This window comes from Trachemys scripta, chromosome 9 (genome assembly GCF_013100865.1).
Source record: "Trachemys scripta elegans isolate TJP31775 chromosome 9, CAS_Tse_1.0, whole genome shotgun sequence".
NCBI classification, from domain to species: Eukaryota; Metazoa; Chordata; order Testudines; family Emydidae; genus Trachemys; species Trachemys scripta.
Genome location: NC_048306.1, coordinates 76,122,150 through 76,134,586, shown reverse-complemented (window position 1 = coordinate 76,134,586; position 12,437 = coordinate 76,122,150). Strand labels below are relative to the sequence as shown.

At 38.8% G+C, this 12,437-nt stretch overlaps 1 protein-coding gene across 3 annotated transcripts in view; it reads left to right on the top strand.

Moving 5' to 3' along the window:
* Positions 1–12,437, top strand: part of HLTF (helicase like transcription factor) — a 50,235-nt gene that overhangs the window by 27,482 nt on the left and 10,316 nt on the right. For all 3 annotated transcript variants that reach the window (XM_034781127.1, XM_034781126.1, XM_034781125.1), the window contains 5 exons: positions 1,724–1,859; positions 2,153–2,332; positions 3,483–3,607; positions 6,001–6,179; positions 12,087–12,212. In XM_034781127.1, the coding sequence (XP_034637018.1) occupies positions 1,724–1,859; positions 2,153–2,332; positions 3,483–3,607; positions 6,001–6,179; positions 12,087–12,212 (746 nt within the window). The remainder of the gene's footprint in view (positions 1–1,723; positions 1,860–2,152; positions 2,333–3,482; positions 3,608–6,000; positions 6,180–12,086; positions 12,213–12,437) is intronic.

The following is a 12,437-nucleotide window of genomic DNA, read 5'->3' as shown; positions in this document are numbered from 1 at the left end:
GACTGTATCACACACCTACCTACCTACCTTGGTTGAGGTGGAGGAGTCAGAGGCTTGCATATTTCCCAGAAAATGCCTTACTGCTAAATGATGAATTAGCAATTGGCTGAGCCCTCAAGGGTTAACTCTAATACTCTACAAGGCAGCTGGAATGGAGGGAGGGGGAGACTGCATCCCAGACAGAGAGACACACTCTGTGTGTGAGAGAGAGAGATGTGCATTTCCCCTTTAAGTATGCTGACCCTACTCTTAAATACACTGCCTTGTTAATTAGACCAGCTTGCTGAGACCCTGTCATGTGTGTCCCCTGCTCTATGGAAGATGGGGTAAGTGGGATGCAGGGGGACACCCTGACATTAGCCCCCCCTTTTTCTCTCCCCCACACAGCAAGCAGGAGTCTCGGGGAGCAGCTCCAAGGCAGAGGGCAGGAGCAGCACATGACAGTGAGGGGAGGGACAGCTGAACTGCCAGCAATTGATAGCCTGCTGGGCAGCTGCTGCACAGGGAACTTAGGGGAGCAGGGAGCATTGCACAACTTTAAACAAGCATGTTCCCTAATTGATCAGCAACGTAACAACAAAACAACGTTAACCAGGATGACTTTAAGTGAGGAGTTACTGTACTATGTGCTCAGTTTGGGCTGAAGCTATCTTTGCATCTGACAGAAAATATTGTTGGTGGAGAAGACTTTGGCTATATCCTTTCAGATCTGCATGCAAGTAGTGTGAAGTCTTCAGTATTTAAAAATTGCTTGTTTTAAGAATAACCCTTGAAACTGAAAACTTTCACTATACTTGCTTGTCTTTACTTAACAAACTACTGTGTGTGGTTTTGTTTTATTTTGTTTTTGAATTCCTATTAGTACTCAGCTGCTTGTTTTAAAAGGAGGGGAGAAGCACTGAAGCTTTGGTTCTGAAAACTATTTTTTTAAAAAGACTAAAGGATTTGTAATGACCTTTGCACCTAGACTAAAAGATGAGAGGTCTGACAAGATGATGATGATCTATGAAAAATGAACAAATACAGAGTAACATTTTATGCCTGTCGATCTTAACAAAGCCCTTTTGTGTCAAAACTGCTGTGAGCAGGCTGGAATCCCCCCAACTCTTCCAAACCACCAGTTTCTTCTAAATTGCAGACATAACTTCAGCCAAGTGTATGGCTACTTCAGGGGTTTTCTGTGGTAGATGCTGAGACTGCCACTTTGTGCAGAAAACGAGTCATTTTATTATCAGCTGTTGGGGTGTATTTAAAAATTCATTTAAAATAGATTATTTCTTTAAGATCATTTAAAGTCCTAACACTTTTTTCTTTTTTTGACAGCTCTTCCCTTTACCTGGGGTGTGCTATCTGATGGATTTTAATATGTTGTCCCATTATTATATGGGTTAGAATCTTTGTCAGCCAATTCTCTCTCTCTTCCTCAATCCTGCCTGTTTCTTTAAAGTGGAACTATATGGGAAAACTAATACATTTTAAAATATGCTGTTAAAATAGCTGCAGAAAGACTCCCCTGAAAAAGTGTATGCTAGCGTAATGGTGCTTTGTTTGTGAAAACTAATACTTTGAGTCACAGATCCACTATATGAAACAATCTGAAAAAAAAAAAATTGTGCTCTGGGTTTTAAAGCTTTGCTCTGTGTATTTGTGGAGGGTGGACTACTTTTAATCAAATTTATATTTTTGGTTCTTAAGGTTTTCTAGATTCTTTTTCTTTTTTTAGGCACTCCTATCCAGAATTCCTTAAAGGATTTGTGGTCTCTTCTCTCCTTTTTAAAACTGAAACCTTTTACTGATAGAGAGTGGTGGCACAGAACAATCCAGCGCCCTGTCATGCTGGGAGAGCAAGGGGGACTGAGGTATGAAGAGCTTGTAAAATGTTTGTGGATAATAAATCTGATCTTTGGTTGCCAGTGCATCATGACAAACTTACACATTACTTTGTTTAAACATAATGTACATTTTTGGTTCATGAGATTTATTTATACTTCGGTGGTAAAATACAATACGTAGTATATAACTTAATTTTAGTGCGGTATAGCATACTATCAAGCTTAGATTTTATGCAAAAGAATCAGACAGTAAACTGAATAAAAAAAATTGTGAGTAATTTGTGTTAGTGTACTAAAGACTGGTTCATGTGTCTTTCTAGGCGTTTACAGTCCCTAATTAAAAACATCACTCTTAGGAGAACGAAAACAAGCAAAATTAAAGGAAAGCCTGTTTTGGAGTTACCAGAACGTAAGGTATTTATTCAGCATGTTACGCTTACAGAGGAAGAGAGAAAAATCTATCAGTCTGTGAAGAACGAAGGCAAAGCTGCTATTAGCAGGTAGATAAAAAGATAGACTGTGCAGTTACTGTTAGAGTTGTCAGTTTTCTTTGTAGTCTGACTTCTGAAAACTACCGGTCCAGATATTTCAAGCATATTAGCTGTAATAGCAGAATGTATCTAAAATATGCCAAACTCTCTCTCTCTCTCATCTCCCCCTCCACCCCACCCCCCACACTTTTCACTCTTAGTATGCCCTGAATTAATAATTGCAAATGACTGTAGCATCTGTTCAATTGTTAGTATGAGGAAGAAAATGAAGAATGGTTTAGCATATGCCATAAATGAGCCTAACTGGCTTTGAGAGAAGCAAAAAGAATACAAAATACACTAACAGTGGTCTTAAAAATAATTCTTTAGCACTTGAAAAACTTGTTTCCTGAAATAGTATATGAGAATATATGTAATGTTCTCCAGAAACAAGTAGAACTTAAATGAGTCTTAGGAACTAGTTACTGATATATGATGGTATATGGAACTTCCTACTTTGACCTGTATGGTAAGCACATATATATAGTTTAGTAAGTTTAGATAACCTGGAAAGATTTTCAGTTTTGCTTTTGCATTTCACAGCTTTAACAAAACAGGACAAAGAAACTGTGGCGCACACACCTTACACAGAGCAGTAATTTTTTCAAAGCATTGCGCAAGGTTTCAGCCACATGATTTATTTTAGTTGGTGGCCCACTTACTTCAGTGAAGTTACACTAGTATGGGTGAGTGGAGAACCAGGGCCAATGTAAAATAGGTGACTAAAAGTCCATGTACCTCTTCGAAAATCTACACCACAAGAAGTTTTAATAGTTGAGAATGTTCAGACATTCAGAAGTCCCTGGTTTCTGTGAGTTAAAGTGTAGAGTGTAATCGGCTGCAATTTCATTAAAGTCTGGGTCAGATTCAGGGGTAACACTAATATTCAGGGCTACCACTGTTTAGGTAAGTGGTAGTGCTCCAGTTTTGCCATTTGGGTGTGTACACATTTAAAAAAATAAAAAACACAAAAAAAATGAAAGGGCATGTTTTGCATGAAAAACAGGTAAAAGGTGACTGTAAGAATAGGACACGATTTATGTTGCTGAACTTGACCCATTGAGACCATGTATTTAGGGTATAATGTTTTTCACACTATAATGTTAAAATTGTTCTTCAGGTATTTTAATGAAGGAACTGTTCTAGCACATTATGCAGATGTCCTTGGTGTCTTGCTCAGATTGAGGCAGCTGTGTTGCCATCCTCATCTTTGCACAAATACATCGTCTTCCAGTTGTCAAATAGGTGAGTAGATGTACTTTCTGTATATCGTTCTAAAAACTGTAACAGAATTTTAGTTCGAGTCCCAAGAATAGAAATGTTATTGGTAGATTTTTTTTTACCTGCTGTATTATGGACAAAAACAATTAGCCTTTAATTGGGTATATTAATGTGTTCTACCTACAATATTTGGAATTTTTGATTGTTCTTTAAAACATCTCCCCCACTTACCTGCTCCCCCTAACTTATAGTTATATATGCTACTCTTCACATCCCACCAAAGGCAAGCCCTAAAAAAAGAACGAAATATCTAGCTGAGTCATTCAGCAACCCATCTACAGTTTACTCATTGGTTCCCATTGTCATCCTTAAATATCTCCCTTACACTATCTTTTTCCTGAACAACCATTCTTAGTGTTCAAATGTTGATGATTTTAATCATTAATATAGGGTTAGGGTGGCTTTTATAAATTGTACTGTAGTTCCATACACGATTTTGTATTAGTGTGTAAATAAATGAGGTATGCTGTCTCTGTAAATGGTGGCTGTGAGATTGTTTGTTTGTTTGTTTTTCTATAATGCTTATGAAAATTTGTGACTGGGTGATCTGTCATTCTAAATTTGATATCAGTTTTGTAATTGCTATGTAAAGTCTGCATGTGCATGCACTAGTGAATTTTATATTTGTGGATTAAGTTCAATCAACATATATTTTAAGGATGAAAATGGACCTATGTATATTATGAATGGAGGAATAAGGAGCGGCATGTAGATAGGAGGAGGGTGTTGAATGGCTTAACTGCATGTTTTTTGCCTTTTTTTAATGAATTTGGATGTACAGTCTAGCAAACTGAACTTTAAGGTACATGTTTTGGTTTTTATGGTGGTGGAAATTACCAGGGTTTAATGAGTATGTATCAGCATTGACAGTCTTCTTTTAATACACGTGATTAGCTATTTGGTATTAATACATATTATCCCCTGTAAGCCCTTTGCAAAGCCCTGATGTTTCCCATGACCTCCTTTCCTTCCCCTGCCCCTATGCCTTGCTCCCTGTCCTGGCCTACTTCTCCCCAGTGCCCTTCACAGCCTAAATTGCCCCCGGGTAGCCTTGCTCCCCATGCTCCCACCATGTTGTCCTTCTTTCCTATTATATTCAACTTTTAATGTTTAGATCTATCAACACTAGTACACATTTAAAAGCTGAATACGTCAGCAAGTACATGTGGGGGAAGCAGAGCAGTATAGGAGGTCATGGAGGCTAAAAACAGGGAGGAGATGATACTCTCCTCCCTGAATCTGATAGCTCTGCTGTTACAGACCTCAGTCAAGCTCTTGACTGTTGAACTGCAGGACGTTTATCAGAGGACCGCTGTGCTCTGCTGAGCCATAGAAAGTTTATTAATGTCTTGGGCCCACTTCTCCCCTTCTGAGGACAAGAGGATGAGTGAGGTGTGGGGGGACAGCCCTGTAGCTTTATCAGAAGAAGAAACTGCTTCTGCAGTGGAGTTGCAAGCTGTGGGTTTTTCTTTTCCCCATGATCCTTTGCCATTATAGGGGATAGGACAGAGTGGGGGGAAGGGTGAGAGTTGAAGGCACAGTTTTCGGGATCCAAGAGTGTGCAGCTCCACTGCAGAGGCAGATGTCCCTGTAACTTCAGAAAATGGAAAGTAGCTGCTGGATCTGAGTAGGTCCATTGACTGCATTTAGCACAGTCCAGTTAAGATATCCTGAATATAAGTTATAACTTCTGATGCCCAGTTCTAAAATTTCAAAATGATCATATGTCTGATGTGTCATCAGGATCAGTATGAAGTTTTGAGCTTCTGGAAACAAAGAAATTTGAAAAAATGGGGCAAAACTTAAAAGAAAGCAATTTAAAATATTGCTAAACATTATCCCTAAAAAAAAAAATAATTCATAGGACATAAATTTTCCATGTAGAGTTTTACTGTGCTAAATTTGAACACTACATTCAATTAGTGTGAAACAGATAGATTTGTTCCTCCTTTTAAGCAGAAATCACAGTGCAATCTCAACTATAGAGTAGCTACCAATATCTCCATAATAGAAGCACTGTGTAAAACTGCTGTTGCGTAAACAATGCTCTTTTCCCCTCAGTCACTGAGCACGTTGCACCCTGTACTGATCAGTGTGCCCATAGTCAGTTAGGGTTTCTTGAGTTTTTAGTCTGAGTGACTCAAATTGAATATTCTTAAAAATGTTTTTAGATAGTAATACAGAATTATTCTTGATGATTCTGCCATATTTAAGTGTGTTTATAAATTGTAGGCCAGATCCTTACTGGTGTAAATCAACATGGTTCTGTTGGATTTAATGGAATTATGCTGCTGATCTGGCCCCATGTGTAAAATCTTTTTTTGGTTTTTAACAAAACTGTTTTCTGTATGTATTAGGTGATAGTACTCCTGAAGAATTACGTGAGAAGTTAGTAAATAAAATGAAGTTGGTTCTCAGTTCTGGCTCAGATGAAGAATGTGCAATTTGCTTGGATTCTCTGAACCTTCCTGTGATAACACACTGCGCACATGTGTTTTGTAAACCATGCATTTGTGAAGTCATCCAAAGTGAACAGGTTAGCTATTTTGTTATTGCATTTAATCGTAGTGACCAATCCCAAAGCAACATGGATTGAATCTGGACAGCCAGAAGCTTATCTGCCCATTGTGTTGATAAACTACATAGAATTTGTTGAGGCAGTGGGCCATAGTCATCCCTGGTGTAACGCTGTTGACGTCAGTCAGTTTCAACCAGAGCGGCGGTAACGTTGCATTCCAGATGACAAATCATAATCCTATTAATAAATAGAGAGCAGCTGTAAGGCTAAAGAGTATATGATGGATGCTAAGCCTACTGTAATAGCCTAAGGCCCAAATTTTGCCTTTGGAGTTGCACCCGCATGTCCCATAAGCTTTAATAAGAGCCTCACAACTGTTTCTGGTGCAGATTTTACCAGTCATTGTTCACTTTTTTTTAATCTCATGATAAAATGGGATTAATTTTTTGAGATTCCTGCTGTGCTATACCAGGTCACTCCTTTTTAGTCTTTGAAATGAATATGATAGCATCATGTATAGTGTTGTATGCATACTTTGTTCAAGCCTTTGGCTAGCATGTTCTCCATCTGCATTTAAAAGAAATCAAAATTATTTTGTGTTTTGAAGATGACCAATTAATAGTGAATCTAAAAAGTAAGGTGTGTGTTTTTTCCCAGTGAGGACAAAAACACCTCTCTTTACTATTCGACTGCGACTTTCTGTTGTACTGTTTAACAGCACTTAAATAACTGGAATTTTTAAAAAATTATTCAGTGACTGAAGAAGTCGCTAGCATCATATGGGAGACCCTAATGAAAACTGATCCTTTTTAGCAGTTCTGTTTGTAATTTGTGCAAGTGAGTAAAAAAGATCATTTGGAAGCCCCAGCAGTCTTGTAATTTCCCCTACAGCATGTAGACCCACCAACCCCTTTGTATGCCAGCTGTCATCTGTTCAAGCTGTATACCTATGCATTGAGCAGAGGAAATGTGTACTCTAGATTTGTCACCAGAGGTCAGTGGTAATCATTTTATAATAGTTCACTCTGAGGCTACCTACACTATGTTGACGTTGGTGAAGCTATTGTCTATCCCCATAGTAAACTGAGTGGAAGGTTAGGGAATGATAGCATGAGATAGCGAAAACTGAGAGTGCAAAGGTAGGTTAGGTAATTTTTTTTCTTTTATTGGACCAATTTCTGTTGGTGGAGGGACAGCTCTCAAGCTACAGAGATCTTCCTCAGGTCTTGAAGGCAACCAGTGGATCTGAGCTAAATACAAGGTGTGACAGATAAGTCTCTGTTAAGTGCATGATTTTTAATGTTGAGCTGACTTATGAATTTAAGTTCTCAGGCTCATTTTTTGAAGGTATTATGCAGGTCCCCTTTGAGAAAGGGGACTGAGAGGTCAGATTTGAGGTGATTGTGAAAAGTGTTCACCCAGGAGTGATATGATGTTTTTGTTTTTTAAATTTTTCGGTGTGTGTTCATTCAAGAGCAAATTGATTGTCCTCAGTGGTTGGGGCATTTGGTGCACTACATGTTGCGTTAGGCATTTGTAAGACCCATTCATCCTGAAAGCTGCGTTTGTTGGGGGTATTGATCATTTTAGCTGTGGAGATACGTCTGCATGTTTTACATCTGTTTTGGCCTGGTCTCATGCTGCTTTGAGTTCATGCTGGCCTCTGGGGAGCCTGCTTGATGATGAGCTTGCTGAGGTTGGGTGGTGGTTGAAGGCCAGAAGAGGGTGTTTAGTAAAGATTTATTTAATTGTGTGGTCCCCATCAAGTATGGGTTGTAACTGTTTAATGATACCCTGTTTGGTTTCCAGTATGGGGATGGTAGGTAACAACTAAAGGTGTGCTGTCTGTGGGTTTGTTGTTTTCTGTGCTGCAGAAAGTTCTGGGATAGTTGGGTGGTCTGTTCCATGATGTGATTTGTCAAATGAACTCACACAGAAAAATGATAAAAGACAAAAACCCCATATCACCCGTGGATGAACACTTGTCATAAAGCAGTCACTCCATATCTGACCTCTCGGTCCCAGTCCTGCATAACGCCATCTAAAGGAAACCTGCATAACGCCATCTAAAGACAAGTCTGGGAACTTAAATTCATAACTCTTCTGGACACTAAAAAAAAGCAGCACTGATTTGTATGGCTTTTTACAGCAAATTGTCACACCACCCTCCTGCCTGCTAATCCTTAATTGCCCACTTCATTTTGAGTGATCTCCTGCAGCATGCGTTGAAACTCTTATGCTTAACAATCTGCCCCACCTTGTATTTAGCTCAGACACTTTGGTTACTTTCTCCAGACCTGAGGAAGAGCTCTGTGTAGTTTGAAAGCTTATCTCTTCCACCATTAGAAGCTGGTCCAATAAAAGATATTACCTCACCTACCCTGTCTCTCTCACATGGGAGTAGCCATACTAGCTCAGACCATGATCCATTGTGCCCAGTAACCTGTCTCCAACAGTGACTTTTACCAGAGCTTCAGGGGGAGTGTACAGAACAGGGCATTATGGAGTGATCCACTCTGGGCTTCTGATAGAGGTTTAGGGTTGCCCTGAGCATGGGGTTGCGTCCTTGACCATTGTGGCTAATAGCCATTGATAGGACCTTTTCCTTTTTGAATTCTGTTATACTTTTGGCTATCACAACAGAAAGGTCATTGAGTCCAGCCCCCTCCCTTCACTAGCAGGACCAAGTACTGATTTTGCCCCAGATCCCTTAGTGGCTCCCTTAAGGATTGAACTCACAACCCTAGGTTTAGGAGGCCAATGCTCAAACCACTGAGCTCTCTCTCTCCCCATGGTAATGAGTTTCACAGGTTAGTTATGCATTGTGTGGAAAAAGGACTTCCTCTTATTTGTATTAAACCTGCTGTCTATTAATTTCATAACCTCTAGTTTTTATATTGTGTGAAAGCATAAATAGCACTTCTCTAGTCACTCTTTCCACGCCATTCTTGATTTTTATAGACCTCTATCATATTGCCCTTTAGTTGTCTCTTTTCTAAACTGAATACCCCTAATCTTCTTAGTCTGTCCTTGTGTGGAAGCCATTCTGTACAGTTGATCATATATATTTGTTGCCCTTCTGTGAATGTTTTCCATTCCACTATATCCTTTTTGAGATGGGGCAACCAGAATTGGACACAGTATTCAAGATGTGAGCACGCCATGGATTTATATAGTGGCATTTATAATATTTTCTGTCTTATTTTCTATCCCTTTCCTAATAGTTCCTAACATACTGTTAGCCTTTTTGACCACGGCTGTGCATTGAGCTGAAGTTTTCAGAAAGCTAGCCATGGTGACTCCAAGATCTCTTTCTTGGGTGGTAATAGGTGATTTAGAACCCATCATTGAATATGTATAATTGGGATTATTTTTTCCAATGTGGATTCTTTTGCATTTATCAACATTGAATTTCATCTGCCATTTTGTTGATCAGTTACCCTGTTTTGTGAGACCCTTCTGTAACTCCTAGCTGTCTGCTTTGGACTTAATTTTGTACAGTCTGTAAACTTTGCCACTTCACCCCCTTTTCTAAATCATCAATGACTATGTTGAACAGCACAGGTTCCATCCAGTCTCTGTATCCTTGGAGGATCCTGCTGTTTACCTCTCCATTGTGAAAGGCTAGGTATATATGGCCAAGTTTTTTCCTATCTTTCAATCAATTACTGATCTATGAGAGGACCTTCCCTTCATGGCTACTTTTGTTTCCTTAAAAACTTTTGATTAGGATCCTTGTCAAAGGCTTTCTGAAAATTCAAGTACAGTGTGTCAACTTATCTACATGGCTGTTAACTCCCTTAAAGAATTCTGATAGATTGGTGAGGCATGATTTCCCTTCTCCAGCAAATTGTATTTATCTGTGTCTCTGTTTAATTCTGTTCATTACTATAGTTTCCACCAAAGTGCCCAGTATTGAAAATATGCTCACTGGCCTGTAGCCCTTTTTAAAAATCAGCATTACATTAGCTACCTTCCAGTCATCTGGTACAGGGGCTGATTTCTGTGATAGGTTGCATACCACTGTTAGTAGTTCTGCAATTCATATTTGATTCATATTCAGAACTCTTGGGTGAATACTATCTGGTCCTTGTGAATTAATACTGTTTAGTTTATTAACTTGTTCTAAAACCTCTTCTATTAACACATCAGTTTGGGACAGTTCTTCAGATACGTTGCCCCAAAAGAATAGCTCTGATGTGGGTACAGACGCTCCCTGGGTTACGCAAACCTGCACTTATGGAAGAAGTTCCGTAAGCGGTTTTTTTTGTTTTTTTTTTTGCGTAATTGTTGGGTATATGTCCCTGACATATGCAAAATTTGACTTACACAAGGCGTTCCGGACGGAATGCTTGCGTAAGTCGAGAAGCATCTGTATCTCCCCTACATCCTCTGTAGTGAATATTGATGCAAAATATTCATTTAGCTTCTCTGCAATGGCCTTGTCTTCCTTGAGTTCTCCTTTAACACTTTTGTTGTGTAGTGGCCCCATTGCCTGTTTGGCAGGCTTCCTGCTTCTGATGTACTTAAAAAAAAAAAAAAGAAAAAAAAAAAATTCCTTGGGACCAACACAGCTACAACACTACCTATCATTTTTGAGTAGTCTTGTGTTAGTCAACTGTCAGGGGAGAAGAATCATTTCAAAATTGTCAAACTTTATTTCTTACATGGATGTCATTCTCTCTTGTCATAATTCAGCAGTCAAAACCTCAAACCAGAAGTTTTTTTGTTAAGGCTGTTAAGTTTGTTTTGTTTTTTGGGGGGTAAAAGTTTCACTTTCCTTCTCTAGAGCTCGTAGACTAGAACTCTTGTCCTTCTCCATCCCTGCAGCACAGACAATCCATACTATGTTTGTTGAATACAGCCCCATGGAAATGTTAATAGAGAAATTCTTGGCTCTGCCTTAACCAGGTCTCCATTTCAGTGAGAGCAAATATTTGCAGGCATAAAATTATGTCTGCAGTTATTTGCACCTATAAAAAATGACCGCCAGTGTCCGAATATCTGCCCCTAAATATAGCATAAACACATCCCTACGCTGAACTTTAAAAATGAAATGTGAAAGATTAACTGCAAAGAGAGAAGACTATCCTTGAGCTAAGAACTCAGATATTTTTTAAAAAATGGTTTATTTTTCTGCTTCTAATATTTTGAAGACAGAGCTTTTCTCTTCCCTCCCTTTTCCAGAAGACCTGAATGATACACCGTATTTAGCTCAAAGTTTAAAAATAAACAAATGTTTGGGTTGTTCCAAACAAATATTTTCAATTTTTTTTTTTGAAGAAGTGTAAATAAAATAGTATTAAAATGGAAACGTCAGTGTAGTCTTAATGGTGTAGCACAGGGGTTGGCAACCTCTCAGAAGTGGTGTGCCGAGTCTTCATTTATTCACTCTAATTTAAGGTTTCGCTTGCCAGTAATACATTTTAACATTTTTAGAAGGTCTCTTTCTATAAGTCTATAATATATAACTAAACTATTGTTGTATGTAAAGTAAATAAGGTTTTTTTAAAATGTTTAAGAAGCTTCATTTAAAATTAAATTAAAATGCAGAGCCCCCCGGACCGGTGGCCAGGACCCGGGCAGTGTGAGTGTCACTGAAAATCAGCTTGTGTGCCGCCTTTGGCACACGTGCCATAGGTTGCCTACCCCTGGTATAGCACATACAATCATCTCGCTTTTGCAGTCAGGTGTGGTTTGGAGGAGTTATTTATCATGTGGAAAAATGTACCATGTGTGAATTAGCCTGGATGAAAATGCAGTCCTCAATTTATGAATGTACTTCATAATGGCAATCTTGGAACTCTTTGATGTGCAAATGATAAAGTAGGTTTTTTTGGGGGGGGGGGGGGGATATGCTCTTAATCTGATCTAAAATGAAGAAAGTGCTTTTCCTAATGTTTCAACTCACTTTTTATTTTATAGCCAAATGCCAAATGTCCTCTTTGTAGGAACGAACTTCGAGTAGAACATTTGGTAGAATGTCCTCCGGAGGAGTCGGATTCTAGCATTGAGAAGAAGGGCGATCGGGAATGGATATCCAGTTCAAAAGTAATTTCCCACTGTCTTGTGTAGTGAAATGTAGCATGTTAAATAGAAATATTTTTCTAAGCTTTAAAATTGAATTTTCAGTGTATACATCAAGTTAATACAACACTACTAAAACCATAAAATCCTACCATAAGCCTTGGTTGCAACAAGGAAACAGACAAAAGTAGTGCAAATTGCAGCTAAGTAATGTTGTTGACCTAGAACTCCCTTAGTGAAGGGCTGTTT